General features: G+C 45.0%; 2 protein-coding genes across 3 annotated transcripts in view; one reads left to right on the plus strand and one right to left on the minus strand.

The window, feature by feature from the left end:
- Positions 1–6,536, minus strand: part of KLHL2 (kelch like family member 2) — a 78,626-nt gene extending 72,090 nt beyond the window's left edge. Inside the window, exon 1 of one of the 2 annotated variants that reach the window (XR_016349442.1) lies at positions 6,321–6,536. Coding sequence is in view for 1 of the 2 variants with exons in the window: in XM_006111707.5 (XP_006111769.2) it covers positions 6,321–6,343 (23 nt within the window). In the remaining variant the exon portion in view is untranslated. The remainder of the gene's footprint in view (positions 1–6,320) is intronic. The other variant, XM_006111707.5, reaches the window with a different exon arrangement.
- A 106-nt stretch (positions 6,537–6,642) lies between these two features.
- TMEM192 (transmembrane protein 192) overlaps positions 6,643–16,320 on the plus strand; it is a 55,873-nt gene continuing 46,195 nt past the window's right edge. The window contains exon 1 of the mRNA XM_025186073.3: positions 6,643–6,785. Coding sequence (XP_025041858.1) covers positions 6,780–6,785 — 6 coding nt within the window. The 5' untranslated portion in view covers positions 6,643–6,779. The remainder of the gene's footprint in view (positions 6,786–16,320) is intronic.

The raw sequence follows: 16,320 nt of genomic DNA on the forward strand, positions 1-16,320 counted from the left end.
CCAGCATGGGATTCCCAATGCTGGGGAGGGGGGTATGAGTCTCAACGGCCAGATCTAGATAAGCCAGGGGCCACATCCGTCTCCCAGGCCTGAGGTTCTTCACCCCTGTTCTAGATGAAGGAAAAGATGAGTGGAAGCGAGCTCAAATTTAATCCCAATACTGATCATTTTCAATCTACCATACTCTTAGCTGTCTGTTGGAAAGGAACCAGTTTGTTCCTTGTTCCCCAGAACTTGGCTGCTACAACACGGCATTTCCCACAGCTTCCAGGTCACCCCGCTCTTTGAAAATTTCTGTGTCTGCTACTGTTCAGGTTTCCACACCAGTAACATGCAACTGACATGATTATCAGCAATTTCATAGCTCTGCATAAGACTCTTTTGAACTGAAAGAGTGAAAGTAACTAGACTTTTCTTAAATGAGTCTCTGCTGCTTGCCAAGCCTCAAAATAGCAGCAGAGATAACAAAGCTGACTGAAGAACAGCATTACTTCTGGGTTTTTTTCCCCACAAGTGATCTTACAACTATAAAGATAAAATATTTAACTTTTAAAAAGTATGTTTAAAGTCTACAAAAATTGATTATACCAGCCCTTTTGTTCAACTGAGCTAGCCAGTAATAAGTGGGCAAGTAGATTTCCAAGCTACTGTGTTGTCAATAATGCCTCCAGGCTGTGCTGCTATTTCCAGAAAGGAAATAAGTTGCAGTTTCTCTCTGTTATACCATATTTACTAGTTCTCGTGTTCATCTGCACTACACAAATTTATTCCCTAACCTCAAAATTACCAACAATCAAGCATAAGTATTGGCATTCAAATCACTTGGCAACGGCAGTTCACTCTGACACAAATACTTTAAAATTGTACAATGTCTTTTGCTGACAATTAAATCAGTGCTTATAGTTTGTCATGTTTAAATTTTTGCCCAAATGAGGAGGGTCAAATTCCAAATAAGATTTAGGGACACAGATTTATGAACTGTTTTTCCCTACTGCATCTGTGAGGATATTTTTCTAAACACGTCTGAAACAGCAATGAGAGATACAGACAGACAGAGAGCAGATACATGAGGCTAACAGCTACCACAATTTAAAATTTAAATCTGTAATTCTAGATGCACTGCATTCCCACAAATAGGAAAGCAAATCAACCTTTAGTATACCATTAAAGATTTAGGGCCTAGTAAAATGACATTTTGGAACAAACTGCAAGAAAGATAAAAAGCACTGATCTACAAATGACAGATAATCATCTATAGACAAGAGAGGTCAGGCAGAATACATATGGTTTTCTACTTCAAACTGCTAGCAACTTTAACACTTGCGATATTCTAGAATTTAAATGCCCATTTTACAGCTAACTTCTTGGAAGTGTCCTAAGCAGATGCAATGCAAGTAAAAAGTTCAAGGGGTAATAAGTAGATAGAAAACTTTTGCATCCATGTCCAAAAACCCAACATTAGGAAGAACTGCAGATGAAACTAAATTGCTCAAAATAGCTAAGACCAAAGCAGACTGTGTCGAATTTCAAAAATATTTCACCAAACCAAGTGATTGAGCAACAAAATGGCAAATGAAATTTAATGTTGATAAATGTAAAGTAATGCACATTGGAAAAACTAATCCCAACTATACATACATTATGATGGGGACTAATTTAGCTACAACTACTCAGAAGAGAGATCTTGGATTCATTGTGGATAGCTCTCTGAAAACATCCACTGAATGTGCACCAGCAGTCAAAAAAGCAAACAGAATGATTAGGGATTTGGAATGGGTGCAATGTAAAGAGACTGGGACTTTTCATCTTAGAAAAGAGGAGACTAAGGGAGATCATGACTGGTGTGGAAAAAGTGAACAAGGAAAAGTTATTCACTTATTCCCATAACATTGTGGTTGTATCTACACTGGCCACTTATTCCGGAAAAGCAGCCGCTTTTCCAGAATAACTTGCCAGCTGTCTACACTGGCCGCTTGCTTTTCCGGAAAAGCAATGACGATCTAATGTAAAATCGTCATTGTTTTTCCGGAAAAACTATGCTGCTCCCGTTCAGGCAAAAGTCCTTTTCCGGAAAAACTGTTCCGGAAAAGGGCCAGTGTAGACAGCACAGTAGTCTTTTCCACAAAAAAGCCCCAATAGCGAAAATGACGATCGGGGCTTTTTTGCGGAAAAGCACGTCTACATTGGCCACGAATGCTTTTCCGGAAAAGCATCCTGCCAATGTAGATGCGCTTTTTCCGGAAATACTTATAATGGAAAACTGTTCCGTTTTAAGCATTTCCGGAAAAGGGTGCCAGTGTAGATGTAGCCAAGAAGTAGGGTTCACCAAATGAAATTAATAGGTAGCAGGTTTAAAACAAACTAAAGGAAGATTTTCTTCATACAGCACACAGTCAACCTGTAGAATGCCTTGCCAGAAGAGGCTGTGAAGACCAGGACATTAACAGCGTTCAGGAAAGATCTAGTTAAATTCATGAAGGCTAGCTCCATCAATGGCTATTAACCAGGATGGGTACAATGGTGTACCTAGCCTCTGTCAGAGGTGGGAATTGGTGACAAGAGAGGGAGTGCTTGAAGATTCCCTGTTCTGTTCACTACTTCTGGGGCATCTGGCATTGGCCACTGTGGGAAAACAGGATATTGAGCTAGATGGACCTTTGGTCTGACCCAGTATGGCTGTCCTTATATTCCTATTTCTTCCTTACATAGATAGAGGCAGCAGCACAGGGGGGGGGGGGGGGGACGGGCAGGTGGCACCATGGAGCTGGTGCTGTGGGAACCAGCTTTTAAGCTGGCTTCTCCAAGAACTGGCTTCTGCCTGTTCTTCCCTTCCCCTGCAGCAAGGGGGGACAGGTGGGTCCATGGAGCTGGCTCTCCCCTGCACCTCCTTATCCTCCGCACTACTGCCTCTCCATCAGAGGAACCGGCTCCTGCTTATGCCCCCCCCCCCGAGGCAGCAAAGGGGGAGGCATGTAGTCAACAAGATTAACCGATAAATCCAGGCTTATTAGTTAATCAAGTAGTTCTCTACACACTGACATCCGTAATTTCTTTTAGAGTAAACTTTAATCTTCCACTTTATGTGCTGTATATATGGATCATCATTCAGAAATAAAAGCAAACAAGTAAAATGAGCTGACCTACTCTCTTTGAGGGGGTTCCAGTTACAGTAATTGCTCATTTAACACTATACATGTTTCAGAAAATGATTGTGTTAAGTGAAAACGTGTTATGCAAGTCAATTTTCCCATTGAAAATAATGGAAAAGGTGGGGATTGCGTTTCAAGTGGTGGTGTCTGTTGAGACCGGGACATAAGGTTGGGGGAGAAAGACTGGGTTATAGCAGGGAGGGAAGGTGTTTGGCTCTGGGGAAGGGAAGGGGAGAAGAGGGGAGAGGGATTGGGTTGGGAGTATGCCCCTGTGATAGGTCTTCCGGGACCCACACTGTGTCCAGTGGGGGGGGGCTTGCAGGCAGGGGCGGAGGAGAGGGGGCAAGGTGTCCAGCTATGGGGAGTCAGCAGGGAATGGTGCAGCTAGCGGCGAACCCTCCGCCACTTTGCAGGGAGAAGGAGGAAGCCCCACACAGCCGCCAGCAATGGGAAATCATGTTATTCTGGGGACGGTCGTGTAATTCAAAAAACATTTCCTAAAAAAAAAAAATCGTGCTATCCTGAAAACGTGTTAAGCGGGCATGTATTAAATGAGGAATTACTGTATAATGGTGAAGGGGCCAATTACATATGAATGGTGAAACTACCAGATTTTAGGTTACAAAACAGGAACGTCCTAAATTCGCTATGACATTATAAAGCCTGCAATGAATTAAAAAGCCCACCTTAATATGCATCCTATTTGAGGGACTATTTTATACACTTTAAATTACTTTGAGTTTGTATAGTTATAGCTCCTAACTAACTCTATTTTCGTTGTCTCGAATTGCCCCATATTTGTGGCATCTGAAACTATATGAAGACTGTTATGAAGAAGGTATGATACATTAATATTAAACCACAACATATGTAACCAGTGTGAACCTGACCTTACGCATGGTGGACGCATGTGGTTTGACTCTTCAACACTTCCAGCTGTCCTGATTATCATGATTGATGAAACAGAGCAAAAATAATGTGGTTTTCTGAATCAGAGGAATGATCAAACTCAAACTACCTGTACTGTGCTTATAATATTCACATAACCCTCCTCCTTTAACTTGGATGATCCTTGTTCCTCCTGAAATTCCAAGACTATAATAGCTACACTTGGGCTCTGATGGAGTAGCTAAAGATTAAACATTCAAGGACAATATATAACTTCACTGGAATGTCAGATTACAACTAACATGGTGATTATGTAGGGGAAAACAATATAAGGCAGGATCTCTTACATCATCCAATGCCTGAATTGGTATAAAAATGGGAATCTAGGTCTGTGTCTAGGCATTCAACATATATTTATTGGTTATAAGCAAACAGATAAGACCCAGTTGTCTTTTCTAACTTCATGTGTCAAAAGCCCTGACCTGTCAGATCTTGAAGAGCACAAAGTGCTGCCATGTATACTGAGCAGAGTTTTCATAAGTATATTCACTTCACCATCCCAGACACACCACCCCATTATGATTAATCTTTCTATCCTCAATCTTCCACTAACTCCTCCAAAATTCCAGCTCCTACAATTAGCACAGGCTGCAAGATTTATTACAGACAGGCTTCTTTTTAGAGGGAATCTTGGGAAAGCACAATTTTACCATAAGATAAAAGAGAAAGTAAGACTAGGTGGTATACTTTCCCATTTATGCGCACTAGTGTGAAAAGTAGGTGCCTGTAGCAAGTTTTTGGTCAACTGCCTAAATAACAAATATCCTGGGTATTAGAGAGAAATATGGGTAAGGTAATACACTCCAAAACCTGGGAACAAAGAGTGAATGCACCAAAATAACGTGTTAATTATCTGCAGTACAAAGAAAACATGTGGCTGTTAGTTACAAAAGTATTGCTGCACTAGGGAGGAAAAGGAGGTCGCAATTACTATGGGCAGGAAAGGAGTTACACATCTATGCATACTACTATGTCTCAAGCACTGGAATACTCATTGTACTTCAAATCTGAGGAAGTAGGGGACTATGGAATTGGTAACCTTTTGTAAAATACGGAGAAGCAGAAATTATGCCTACCTGTGTAACTGCTTATTGCTTAGCAACCCTGCTTTTTAAAAAAAGCCACTACATCCACATGCTTTGAACACCCCAGAAATCTCTTAATGTAGTGATACATCTCAGTACATGCTTTAACAGGTGTACCTATATATGTATGCATACACAAAACCAGCAAGCAGATTTCCACTGAGTGTGGGTGGTACTTTAAATGTTTCATTGAATTGCACACCATAAACATTTTTCATCAAACAGATGCTATAAAAATATCTACTGGCAATGCAAAAATGAGAGAATCTCAGTCAAGATGAGAGAGACCTAACAGGGTGGTTACAGATTCGCCTTGAAAGCTTCCTTAGTGAGGGTGCTATTCCCATCCTTGAGAACCGATTTTAATGGCACTCCTTAGCATTTTCTCTCCTGGTCTTGGGAGACAGACATGCATTTTACCATGTTTTCTGCTGACCATTTTTAATCTTGCTCACTTTTTGTGACTTCCCCTCATTCACCTGCCCCTACTTCTGACAGCCCTTAAGAGCTATTTATGAGATACTACCATGCTTAGCGCTGTATAGGGTACAATAAGGCAGTCCACCCCCACCACCCTCCAGAAGCCCTTGCAGTACTGGTGCAAAGCAAGAAGTATTCTTAAAATCCTGCCGAACCAAGCCAACTACTCCGTTTTACCTGTTGGATGCTCCTGCTTCGAGTTCAATCCCGGGCGGGGAACGGGCTAGCAAGTAACACGATGAAACAGGGAGGGCTTTAACTGAGCCAGGCTTTCACGTGTCCTAACGCCACCAGGGCGGATGGGACCCAGAGCCAACCTGCAGGTGGGAGACGCGCATTCTGCCCGGTCCCGGGCAGCGGCGCAGGGAACTCCCCGGCTAGCGTCGCGCTGACACAGGCCAGGAGCGAGAGGAAGGAGGGGACAAGCCTGAGCAAAGGACGCTCCAGGCGCCGCGGTGTCAGAGCACTAGGAGGGGGATCCCGAGCCACAGCTGCCGCCTCCCCCGGGCAGGAGCTACGGGAGACCCGGACGCGGGGAAGGGGCAGCTCCCCAGCCCGGAGGCCGGAGGAGACGCTGGCGGGGATTCCCCGCGTCACCAGCCGGGCGCGCCCGGGACACCCCCGAAGCCCCTCTCGCCTCCCCGCCCGCCGCACTCACACCGGCGGCAGCAGCATCTCCATCGCGGCTCGGCGCAGGCTCCCTCCTCAGGACGCAGGCACCGCACGCCGCCGCCAGCAGCAGCAGCATTCCAGCCGCGCGCGCCGGGACAGCCCGCGCCGCCTGCGCCTCTCCGCGCGCGGGGCTCCGCTATCGCCGCCCATCCATCCGCCTGCCGGAGCCGGGCTGCGCTGCCCCTGTCGCCGGCCGCCCCTGGCTCAGCCCACTTCCGGGTTCCAGCCACGCGGGCGGGGACGGCGCAACGTCAGCACGCAGCCTCGAAGTGAGCGGGACGCCCACCCGCCGGCCTCGCGCTCTCCCCTGGGGTGTCCCCGCCCGAGCTCGGGGCGCGAGGCTTTGCTGGGGCGCGGCCGTTGTGCAGCCCACCCCGCCCCCACCGCTGCCTGGGCGCGGCCCCGGGTGTCCTGCGGGGACGGACGAGGCGGGAGTCAAGGCACGATGCCGGTGAGCCTGGCGCGCGGGCCTCGGCCTGCCCAAGCCCTTCCCGCTGCTGCCCCCGCGTCGTATCGGCGCCTCCAGCTGTAGAGCCGTCCCTGCCCCCCCCCCCTCCCCCAGCAGGGGCTGCGAAGGGCGACTCAGCTTTGGGTGCCCTGGAGGCCACGATGATACTCACGGCACATGGCCATGGTCACAGCTTGAGTGCGGTTTTGTGCATGCAACTAGATATGCAAATAGCTTCTTTCACACTGATGGGCACGAATACAAAGATTAAGGCAAGACTGCAACACGCAGGCCCCATTAAGTCACATCTGATGTTATTACTAAAATGCAACATTTACCCAATTTCCACCCATAGGACAGCACTTTTAATGACCAATCACAGTTCAGGAATTTAACTATTAAAACATATCCAGAGAAGACCATTATATTGATTCCTTTTTTTGTTTTAGCTCCCACCCATGGGCTGCATTTGGCCCGCGGGTTACATGTTCAGTAGCCCTGGCTTAAAGGCTTGGGAAACGTGGCTCCCTGGAACAGTGAGTGCAGCTCAATCCATCACCTGCATGGGAACCCGTGTAAAACAATGGGCTCTAGTAGAGACAAATGGCACACATGCCCCTGTCTTGATGTTGAAACTGAACTGATATTTTCGGACTGATAGTGAAGTGTAAATATTCTGGGTGGATCTGTGTAGTATGGGACAGAGCGGAGTCACTGACCATTTCTAAGCGAAGATGAGATTAATTTCTCTTTTAGAAGGAAAACACTTTGGGGGAGCTCTAGGCCTAGGTCAGACTAAATCTGTGGTGTCTAACACACTAGCCATGTGGCTATTTGGCAGGTTGAGCGTGGCTAGATCACTACAGTATTGCAGAAGTGGTTGGACACCAGAGAACTAGATGATTACAAGGGTCCCTTCTGGCCTTGGAATCTATGAGCTTTACTAATTTATGGGTCAATAGCAGGCCTCCCTCAATTAGGACTGTGACTGAGTTTACATTCTCTTGATTTTTTGCCCACTCCATTCTAAAATCTACATTGCTTTGTGGCAGATGGACCTCTGTGATGCAGGCGATTATGATCTTCCAATGGATTTTTTTTTTTTTTTTTTTTTTTTTTTTTTTAAAGAAAAGCTGTCTTGTACCTAGTGCTGTTCACTATTAGAACATGACATAAAGGTATGGTCTCCTAGGAAGTTAGGATCATTAAGGCAGCACTTTCCACAGACAGGAGTTGGGTCATACCTGTCCTCACATGCAGAGCTCACCCCTGTCCCCTGGTACTGTTGTTATTGTCAAGCCGGTTGAATGTAGGGAGAAACAGAAATGTTTTATTTTGGGAAATACCACTGCCTTCCCAGTAACTTTTGATAGATGTTGTTGGTTCCTGAAAATGCAGATGACTCTCTTTAGTCTGAGTTCCATATATCCACAGTTGGAGCTCATCCACCTTCATAACCATTAGAGAACATGGTCCTCATTTATAGGGCTTGACAAACAGCAGCAAAATCCGCTCACCAAACCCGCAGTGCGCATGTGCAAGACCCGCACTGCGCATGTGCAAGACCCGCACTGCGCATGCGCGCACCGCTGGTGAACGGGGCAACCGGCTAATATCTACTCGCCACGGGTGAGTCGATTCAATGATTTGTCGAGCCCTGCTCATTTACATGAGCAGTTGTCGGAATTCACTCATTAATCTGAACAGGAGCCTTTATCAGGTACAGTCAGTCCTGAAGCTTATGTGGATATGGATGACCACATCCTGAAGACAGTAGCTTATCCACTACTACATATTGTTATGTAAAGAACAATCTGCCATCCATACTAAACTCGAGGTATGGTACTTGTTAGATAACTCTTGTACTGACTGGCAACATGAAATCACTATTCTCTCAGCCACCGGTGAGCAATAATTTTTGATGGGGCCCCTCCAAGAATTTGGAAAGTGGTCAAACGACGCACTCTTCCATGTTATTAAATGGAAGAGGAGCAGGGTCTGTGATGGAGGTTAAGTGCAGAAGCGAGCTTGGTAAGGGAGGGAGTTAGGGTGGAGGAGGCAGTTGTGACGTGGGGCTCTGGACTGGGGTGTAAGGAGTTGGATTGTGAACTAGGGCAGGAGGGGACTGATCTGGGTCAGGGGATTGGGATGCTAGATCTGGGAGGGAGTATAGGTATAGGAGGGGGACAGAGGATTTGGGTATGTGGAGGAGGGAGCAGCGGGTTGGGGAAGGGTGGGACTGCAGTGCCAGCAGCAGGCTCTGGCCAAGAGACTTACCAGCCAGCAGCCTATTCCTGAAGGAGCCTCCCTGCCTGCCCCACCCCTGCAGAGGCTGCAGCCATGTGCTCTGTGAATAACTATGAGTTCCTTGTGCTTGATGGCTGCCTGTTATTGAAACAGGAAAAATGCATTGGCCAGTTTCTGGCAGGAAGCTGGCCACTGGGATAGTGTTGGGGTAGGGAGCAGCTCCTGAAGCTTTCACCCCTCCATCCGGGCTCAGTTTTTAAGGTGAAACTGCCCCACAATCATGTTTGAGCAGTGTGTGGCTGGGGCGAGGCAAGCAGGGAGCCTACCTGGGGCTCCGCACAGTATCCACGGTCCAGATCTGGTGGTTTAGGGGGCTGGATATGGCCCACGGGCCAAATTTTGCCCAGGCCTACTATAGGCTGACTCCATGCTTGGCTCCAACATCATTGTGGGCACTTTTGTTGTTTCTGCATGTGCCAACTGTGGAAAAGAACTCATTTTATCACCAGCTACTTGCAAAATTCCATTAACTCTGCAGCATGACAAATGGTTAGTACTTGGAGATTTTAATGCTATGACTGGATGCAGTTGAACTCGGTATGAAACCCAGAGACCTGCAGTAGGTTCCTTTGGTTTGGGTTCCCAAAGAACAACACTACCTGGCTTTAGTGGCATCTGCAAACTGAGGCCTCAGACTTTCACAGCTTTCCCCGTATCTTCTTTCAATCCCGATGTTCACTACCAGTAAAATGTCCAGAATCTTTGAGGACCTTTTTGAAGCCATGAAATAAACATAAATCATAATTAATCACATATAACCTCAGTATAATCACATATAACCCTCATGGAAAATGTGAGGAGCATGTGGAATAGTGTACAAAACGCTATCATATTCCACTTCTGGAACAATCAGCTTCAAATGATTAACCAAGACCCCTTAGCTTCATGAAGAGGCCTTTGTTATATTATTTTAAAAGATAGACACACATAAGCAGACAGATATCTAAGAATATAAACTGCTGAAGTCATTTTCTGGACCAGGGCAAAATGAAACTGAGATTAATGTCAATTCCCTGGCCACCAAAGCAGAGGACAGCCTAAAGAACAACAAATACATCCTGCCTACTGAGCCATCAACACACCTGGCTGGCAGCCATAAACAGCCTTCTAACATCCCTATTATGGAACCAGATGGCTTTGCCTGCTCATCAATGGAGGAGGTGTTAAACAGATGGAAAACACATTAAAGCATGCTGAAGCTCAGACTTGCTGATGACTGTCTAGAGAGCTATATGACCTGATAAGCCTCACAGCTGTAGATCCAGGGACAAATACTGGTAAATCAAGGAAATAGTTAAGGCCATCCCAGAGTTACACACTAGACATGCTCGTGGACCTCATGGTATTCCACGGCAGCTGCTCAAAAGTGCCTTGGAACTGGGGAGCCCCAGCTTCCATAAACTGTTCTTAAAAAGTGTTAACATGAGGCAAAGTTCAATAGACTCAAAAGACAGAATCATAGTGTCCCTGTACAAGGGCAAGGAATTTTGCACTGAGCGTGGCAACTACAGGCTAATCTCATTACTGGTCCCTGGAAAGGTCTTTGCTCACATTCTGCTTGATAGGATGCAGTCACTCCTTACCATAGATCATCATACATAGCAGTCAGGTTTCATTGCAGGGCAATCATTGATACATGCTGGCCTTACTTTGTGGTCTGTGGCTGAGCAGCATCACAAATTTAACAGTCTCCTTCATGTTGCGTTTTGATTCAGTTGACAGGGTCAGCATTTCGGTTTGCACTGAAAGGAGTTGGTGTTCCAAATGTTCTATTAACTGATTCACTAATCTTTGCATCTATATTGATGCAAAAATAGGCACTTAATTCATGTCTTTCACCGTGTTTCTACACCACTGTAATGTATCCCTGCTGCACATCTGTCGGGTACTATTGGGTCAGGCTGTCAACTGAAAAATAATACTGGCTTCTCCATAACTTTAGAATCAATTCAGGTCAAGAAGAGTTGAGTGTTCTCAGCACAATTTTGGTCAGTGTCTTGCTCATGCACAAATCAGAGAATTCTAGCCCCACTCTCCAAGGTTTTCAAGATGGCATTGAAAATCTTATGGTGGAAGAAAAAGGTGCAGAATCTTGGAGCCAGACCACCAAAACCCTCAGTGAAGGTGGTGTTGAGTATTGTGGAGAAAATTATTTATTTACATTTCTTGCAGAGTTCAAATGGTCACAGCAAACCAGACAGTCTTTAACAAATAGGTCTTACCATTCTGGCATGAAGTCCGTCTCACTTATGAATGCAACAGTGTGTTTGCACTGAGACAAAGTTCAGGATCTATAAAACCAATATTGCAATATGGGTCAGAAACCTGGACCCTCTTCAAGCAGACTTGAAGCACCTAAAGGTATTTGATATGCATTGTTAGCACCAAATCCTCAACATAAAATGATGTGACTTTGTACAAAATGTCAAAGATCTAGCCTTCCTCCAATTGCTCACTGAGCAAAAGTGTTATTGCATGCTCCTCAGCCATGTCACCAGGATGAACTAACACACTCCAACACACTGTGTCCTCAAACTCTCCATTGATGTACGAAGGGGTTCTTTACCGGAGCCTATCTGCTGATACCTTTGGAGCAGTCCCACAGATTCAAGGATTTGCAGGAGTGAGCCAGATCTGGAAACTGTACTACATGACACTAGGAGCAATATTCTCAGCCATGATCACTCTGGCTGGCACAATACTCCTTAGTAGTCTATGTGTGTTTAATCTGTTCCCACAAAGCTAGCTATGTCTCAAAACTGGTGCATAACATCTATGGTTAAGAGAGAAGATTTCTATAACATTTAAAATGATCTAAGCAAAGAATCCTGAATTATGGCATACTTTACAAGTGTTCAACGGAACTTAAAAAGACTAATACTGTGTGTATTTATTTGCTGAGTGTTGGAGTTCGTGAGGAGATCAGGATGTCTAGCAACAGACTAGCCCACCAGACACTGAGTATTCTAGCCTCCGGAGATAGCTGCCTTTTGTAAATCCCTGAACCTGAGTACTCATCAAGCATCAGATCATGCAGATTCAGACAGAGAGGCTAGAACTTCTCCAACACTAACCCTCAATTTTGAAAGCTCTCCTTTTTGTAACAGCATCCAAAACAGCACTCAATTCCCTACTCTATGCCTAAGTGGCCTCCTTTGAAAACTGATTTACATGTGCTTATGTGAGTCAGCGGTGGATCCAGAAATAAAACCCAGAGCTGTGCACATATACCATTAGAATGTGCCATTAGAAACAACCACAAGCAAATCATTTGTATTATATGTTGTTTTAATGAGCATTTAGATTACATTGGAGGTGTATTGCTTTCACTTGCCTGTAAAGCATAGGGTATGTAAGTGGTGCTGTATAACTGCATGAACAGAGACTTAGTGAGGAATTGGGAAGGATTTCTCCCCAAAGTTTGGGTATTCTGAAGAAAAACAAACCTTCCACTCCTCTCCTTTCTCTAAAGTACCCTGTGATGACGCGACACTGCACCCCCATAGCAGCAAGAACAGACTACACCAGACAGTAGAATAGATGGTTTATTGCTTCTCCAGGATACAGCACAGCATAGACATGAGGTGGCTACAGAGGTCAAGGCCAGGATGCCTCAGACCCCTTGGGTTAAGGGTCCATCATCCCTAGCCCCTCAGCCCTCAGCTTAGGCTGTTCCCTTCATGTTTCCTAGCCAGCAACTGACCCTTCCCCCAACACTCACTTCTTTTGTTCCATCCTTTCCAACCGGTTTGGTCACTGTCATGGGGGCCCTGAAGACGCCCCCCGCTGGGCAGTGCTTACAGACAGAGGCCAGTAGGGGTCATCCACAGCCCAACCACAGCAACCAGCAAGGTACTGCCACTACATCACAGACCCATCTCCAGATTTACATTATGATTAGTGCATTCTAGAACAAGACAGGTAGTCTAGATATTGATAAGACTAGAGATGTTCCTCTGGTGAAGGTACTAGGTTGGGACTCAGGAAACCGGGGTTTAATTTCCTGTTCTTTCATAGATAGCCTTTATGACCTGGAGACTTACTCTGCCTCAATTCTTCCTACCTCCCAGGTATGTTGAGGATAAATATATACTGTGAGGCATTCAGGTACTATAGTAATACGGATCATGTTAGTACTATATAGATAATGGTATGTATCACCACATATGGCCTCATTTCCAAAGGTGCTCCCCCTCTGCACTTTGATTTGGAAATCAATGGGAGCTGTGGGTACTCAGCACCTAAGAAGAATCAGACAACAGTCATTTGATTCAATATTGAGTTAAAGCCACATTTACACTAAAATTACACTAAGGGCACTTTATATCAATGTGGCAGCGTGCTATAAAGAAATTTTAGTGTAGCAGAAAAAAAATCAGGCTTTTAGTGTTTTAAAACTGTATGGAAAAGAAAAAATATTGGACTTGTACCCCTTTTTTATGATAAAGAAGGTCTCAAAAGAGTTTTCAGCAACAGTTTCCCCTTTAGCTTAGAAAGTCATGCTTTTCCTATCCTTAAAAGACTGGTAATGTGAATTACAAAAATTGAAAATAAAAATTACGTATTTAAAAGGGCAATGGACTTTTAGTCAGCCTATTTGAAGCTTTTTTGTTAACACGTATTCCATTACAATGCTTAATTAACGTTTTGGAGAAAGGAAGTCATTTAAAAATATTTAAACATATAGGGCTCATCTACACGGGCCCCTTTTCCGAAAGGGGCATGCTAATTTCACAGGTCGTAATAGGGAAATCCGCGGGAGATTTAAATATCCCCCGCGGCATTTAAATAAAAATTTCCGCCGCTTTTTTCTGGCTTTTAGAAAAGCCGGAAAAGAGCATCTACACTGGCCCCGATCCTCCGGAAAAAAGCCCTTTTCCGGAGGATCTCTTATTCCTACTTCAAAGCGGCGGACATTTTTATTTAAATGCCGCGGGGGATATTTAAATCCCCCGCGGATTTCCCTATTACGACCTGTGAAATTAGCATGCCCCTTTTGGAAAAGGGGCCAGTGTAGACGTAGCCATAAAGAATAGAAAAATGGCCATACTGGGTCAGACCAAAGGTCTATCTAGCCTGTCTTCTGACAGTGACCAGTGCTAGGTGCCCCAGAGAGAATGAAAAAAATAGGTAATTATCCATCCCGTGTCACTTATTTCCAGCTTCTCACAAACAGAGGCTAGGGATATCCCTGCCCATCATGACTAGTAACCATTGATGGACCTATCCTTCATGAATGTATCTATTTTTTTTTAATCTGTTGTAGTCTTGGCCTTCACAACATCTAATAAGGAGTTCTGCAGGTTGACTGTGTGTTGTATGAACAAATACAGGTTGAACCTCTGTAATCCAGAACTCTCTCATCCAGAAACATCTGTCATTTGGAACTTTCAGTTAGCTGAATGTCCCACTTTTCATTGGTGTGGCCAAGTTTCCCCACGGTCCCATAAAGTTTGTTTATAGCCACCAGTCCTAGCTCTCAGTGTTCTATGCTGTTATTTAGCTCTAATTTACCCCTAAATGTCCTCTAACAGCCCTGTAAGCAGTTGAAGTGTTTGTAATGTTGCTAAATAATATTCACCTGACATGGTCCAGAAAATTCTCTCGTTCAGAACTGGTCAAGTCCTGAGGGTCCAAATTAGAGAGGCTCAACCTGTACTTCCTTTTGTTCGTTTTAAGCCTGCTGCCTATTAATTTCATTTGGTAACCCCTGGTTCTTGTGTTATAAGAAAGTGTAAACACTTACTTATTAACTTTCTCCCACCAATCATGATTTTACAGACTTCTATCATATCTCACCGTAATCTCACTTTCAAGGTGAAAAGTACCAGTTTTATTAATCTCTCCACATATGGCAGCCATTACATACCCCTAATTATTTTTGTTGTCCTTCTCTGAATCTTTTCCAAAATCCAATATATCTTTTTTGTGATGGTGCATGCAGTATTCAAGATTTGGGCAGATCATGAATTGATAAAGAGACAGTATTATGATTTCTGTCTTACTGTCTTTCTTAATAATTCCCAACATTTCGTTGGCTTTTTTTGACTGCCACTGCACACTGAATGGATGTTTTCAGAAAACTATTCATGACTTCAAGATCTCTTTCGTGAGTGCTAACAACTAATTTAGACTCCCTCATTTTTAGATATAGATATACAGGTTGAACCTCTAGAGTCTGGCATTCTCTGGTCTGGCAACATCTGTGGTTCGGCATGATTTTAGTTAGCTGGAGGGCCACTTATGGATGTGGCCAAGTTTGCCATGATTCCTTAAAGTTTCTTTACCGCCAATAATCCTGGCTCTCAGTGTTCTGTGCCATTATTTAGCTCTAATTTATCCCTAAATGTCTTCTAACCTCGCAGTAAGTAGTGAAAGTGTTGGTAATGTTGCTAGACAATATTGATCTCCTCTGGTCCGGCAAATTCTCTGATTCAACACTGGTCAGGTCCTAATGGTGCTTGACTAGAGATGTTCAATGTATAGTTATGCAATTATAGTTGATGATTGTTGTATAAAATGTGATGATTGCATGAGTCTACTTGAAAGTTAGAAAATATCTTAATTAAGTTCTCCCTGGACATCCTTCATTTGACTGTCCTATGTATCCATTATGATACAGTGCTTAATTATGTAATTATAGTACAGGCAGTCCCCGAGTTACGCGGATCCGACTTATGTTGGATCCGCAGTTACGAACGGGGCCCTCCCTCTCCCTGGTCTCAAGCAGACCAGGGAGAGGAAGCAAAGCGGCGGAACACGCGGGCAGCGGACAGCCCAGACGCGTCTGGGCTGTCCGCTGCCCGCGTGCTCCGCGGCTTTGCTCTGCTTTGCTCCCCGTCCCCCTGCAGACCTGGTCAGTTTCAGCAGCAGCTGAATCAGGACGCCTGGGGCAGAGCAGCTTGGGTGCTGCTGGGTTGGTCCAGTAGCGCCGAGGAGCGGCGGCACTACTGGACCAACCCAGCAGCACCCCAGCTGCTCTGCCCCAGGCGTCCCCAAGTCAGCTGCTGCTGAAACTGACCAGTGGCTGACTACAGGAAGCCCCTGCCCCGGGCTTCCTGGAATCAGCCGCTGATCAGTTTCAGCAGCAGCTGACTTGGGGATGCCTGGGGTTTTTAAGTTGAATCTGTATGTAAGTCAGAACTGGCGTCCAGATTCAGCCGCTGTTGAAACTGATGAGTTTCAGCAGCGGCTGAATCTGGACGCCAGTTCCGACTTACATACAGATTCA

This window comes from Pelodiscus sinensis, chromosome 4, assembly GCF_052426305.1.
Source record: "Pelodiscus sinensis isolate ZL-2025 chromosome 4, ASM5242630v1, whole genome shotgun sequence".
Classification (NCBI taxonomy): Eukaryota; Metazoa; Chordata; order Testudines; family Trionychidae; genus Pelodiscus; species Pelodiscus sinensis.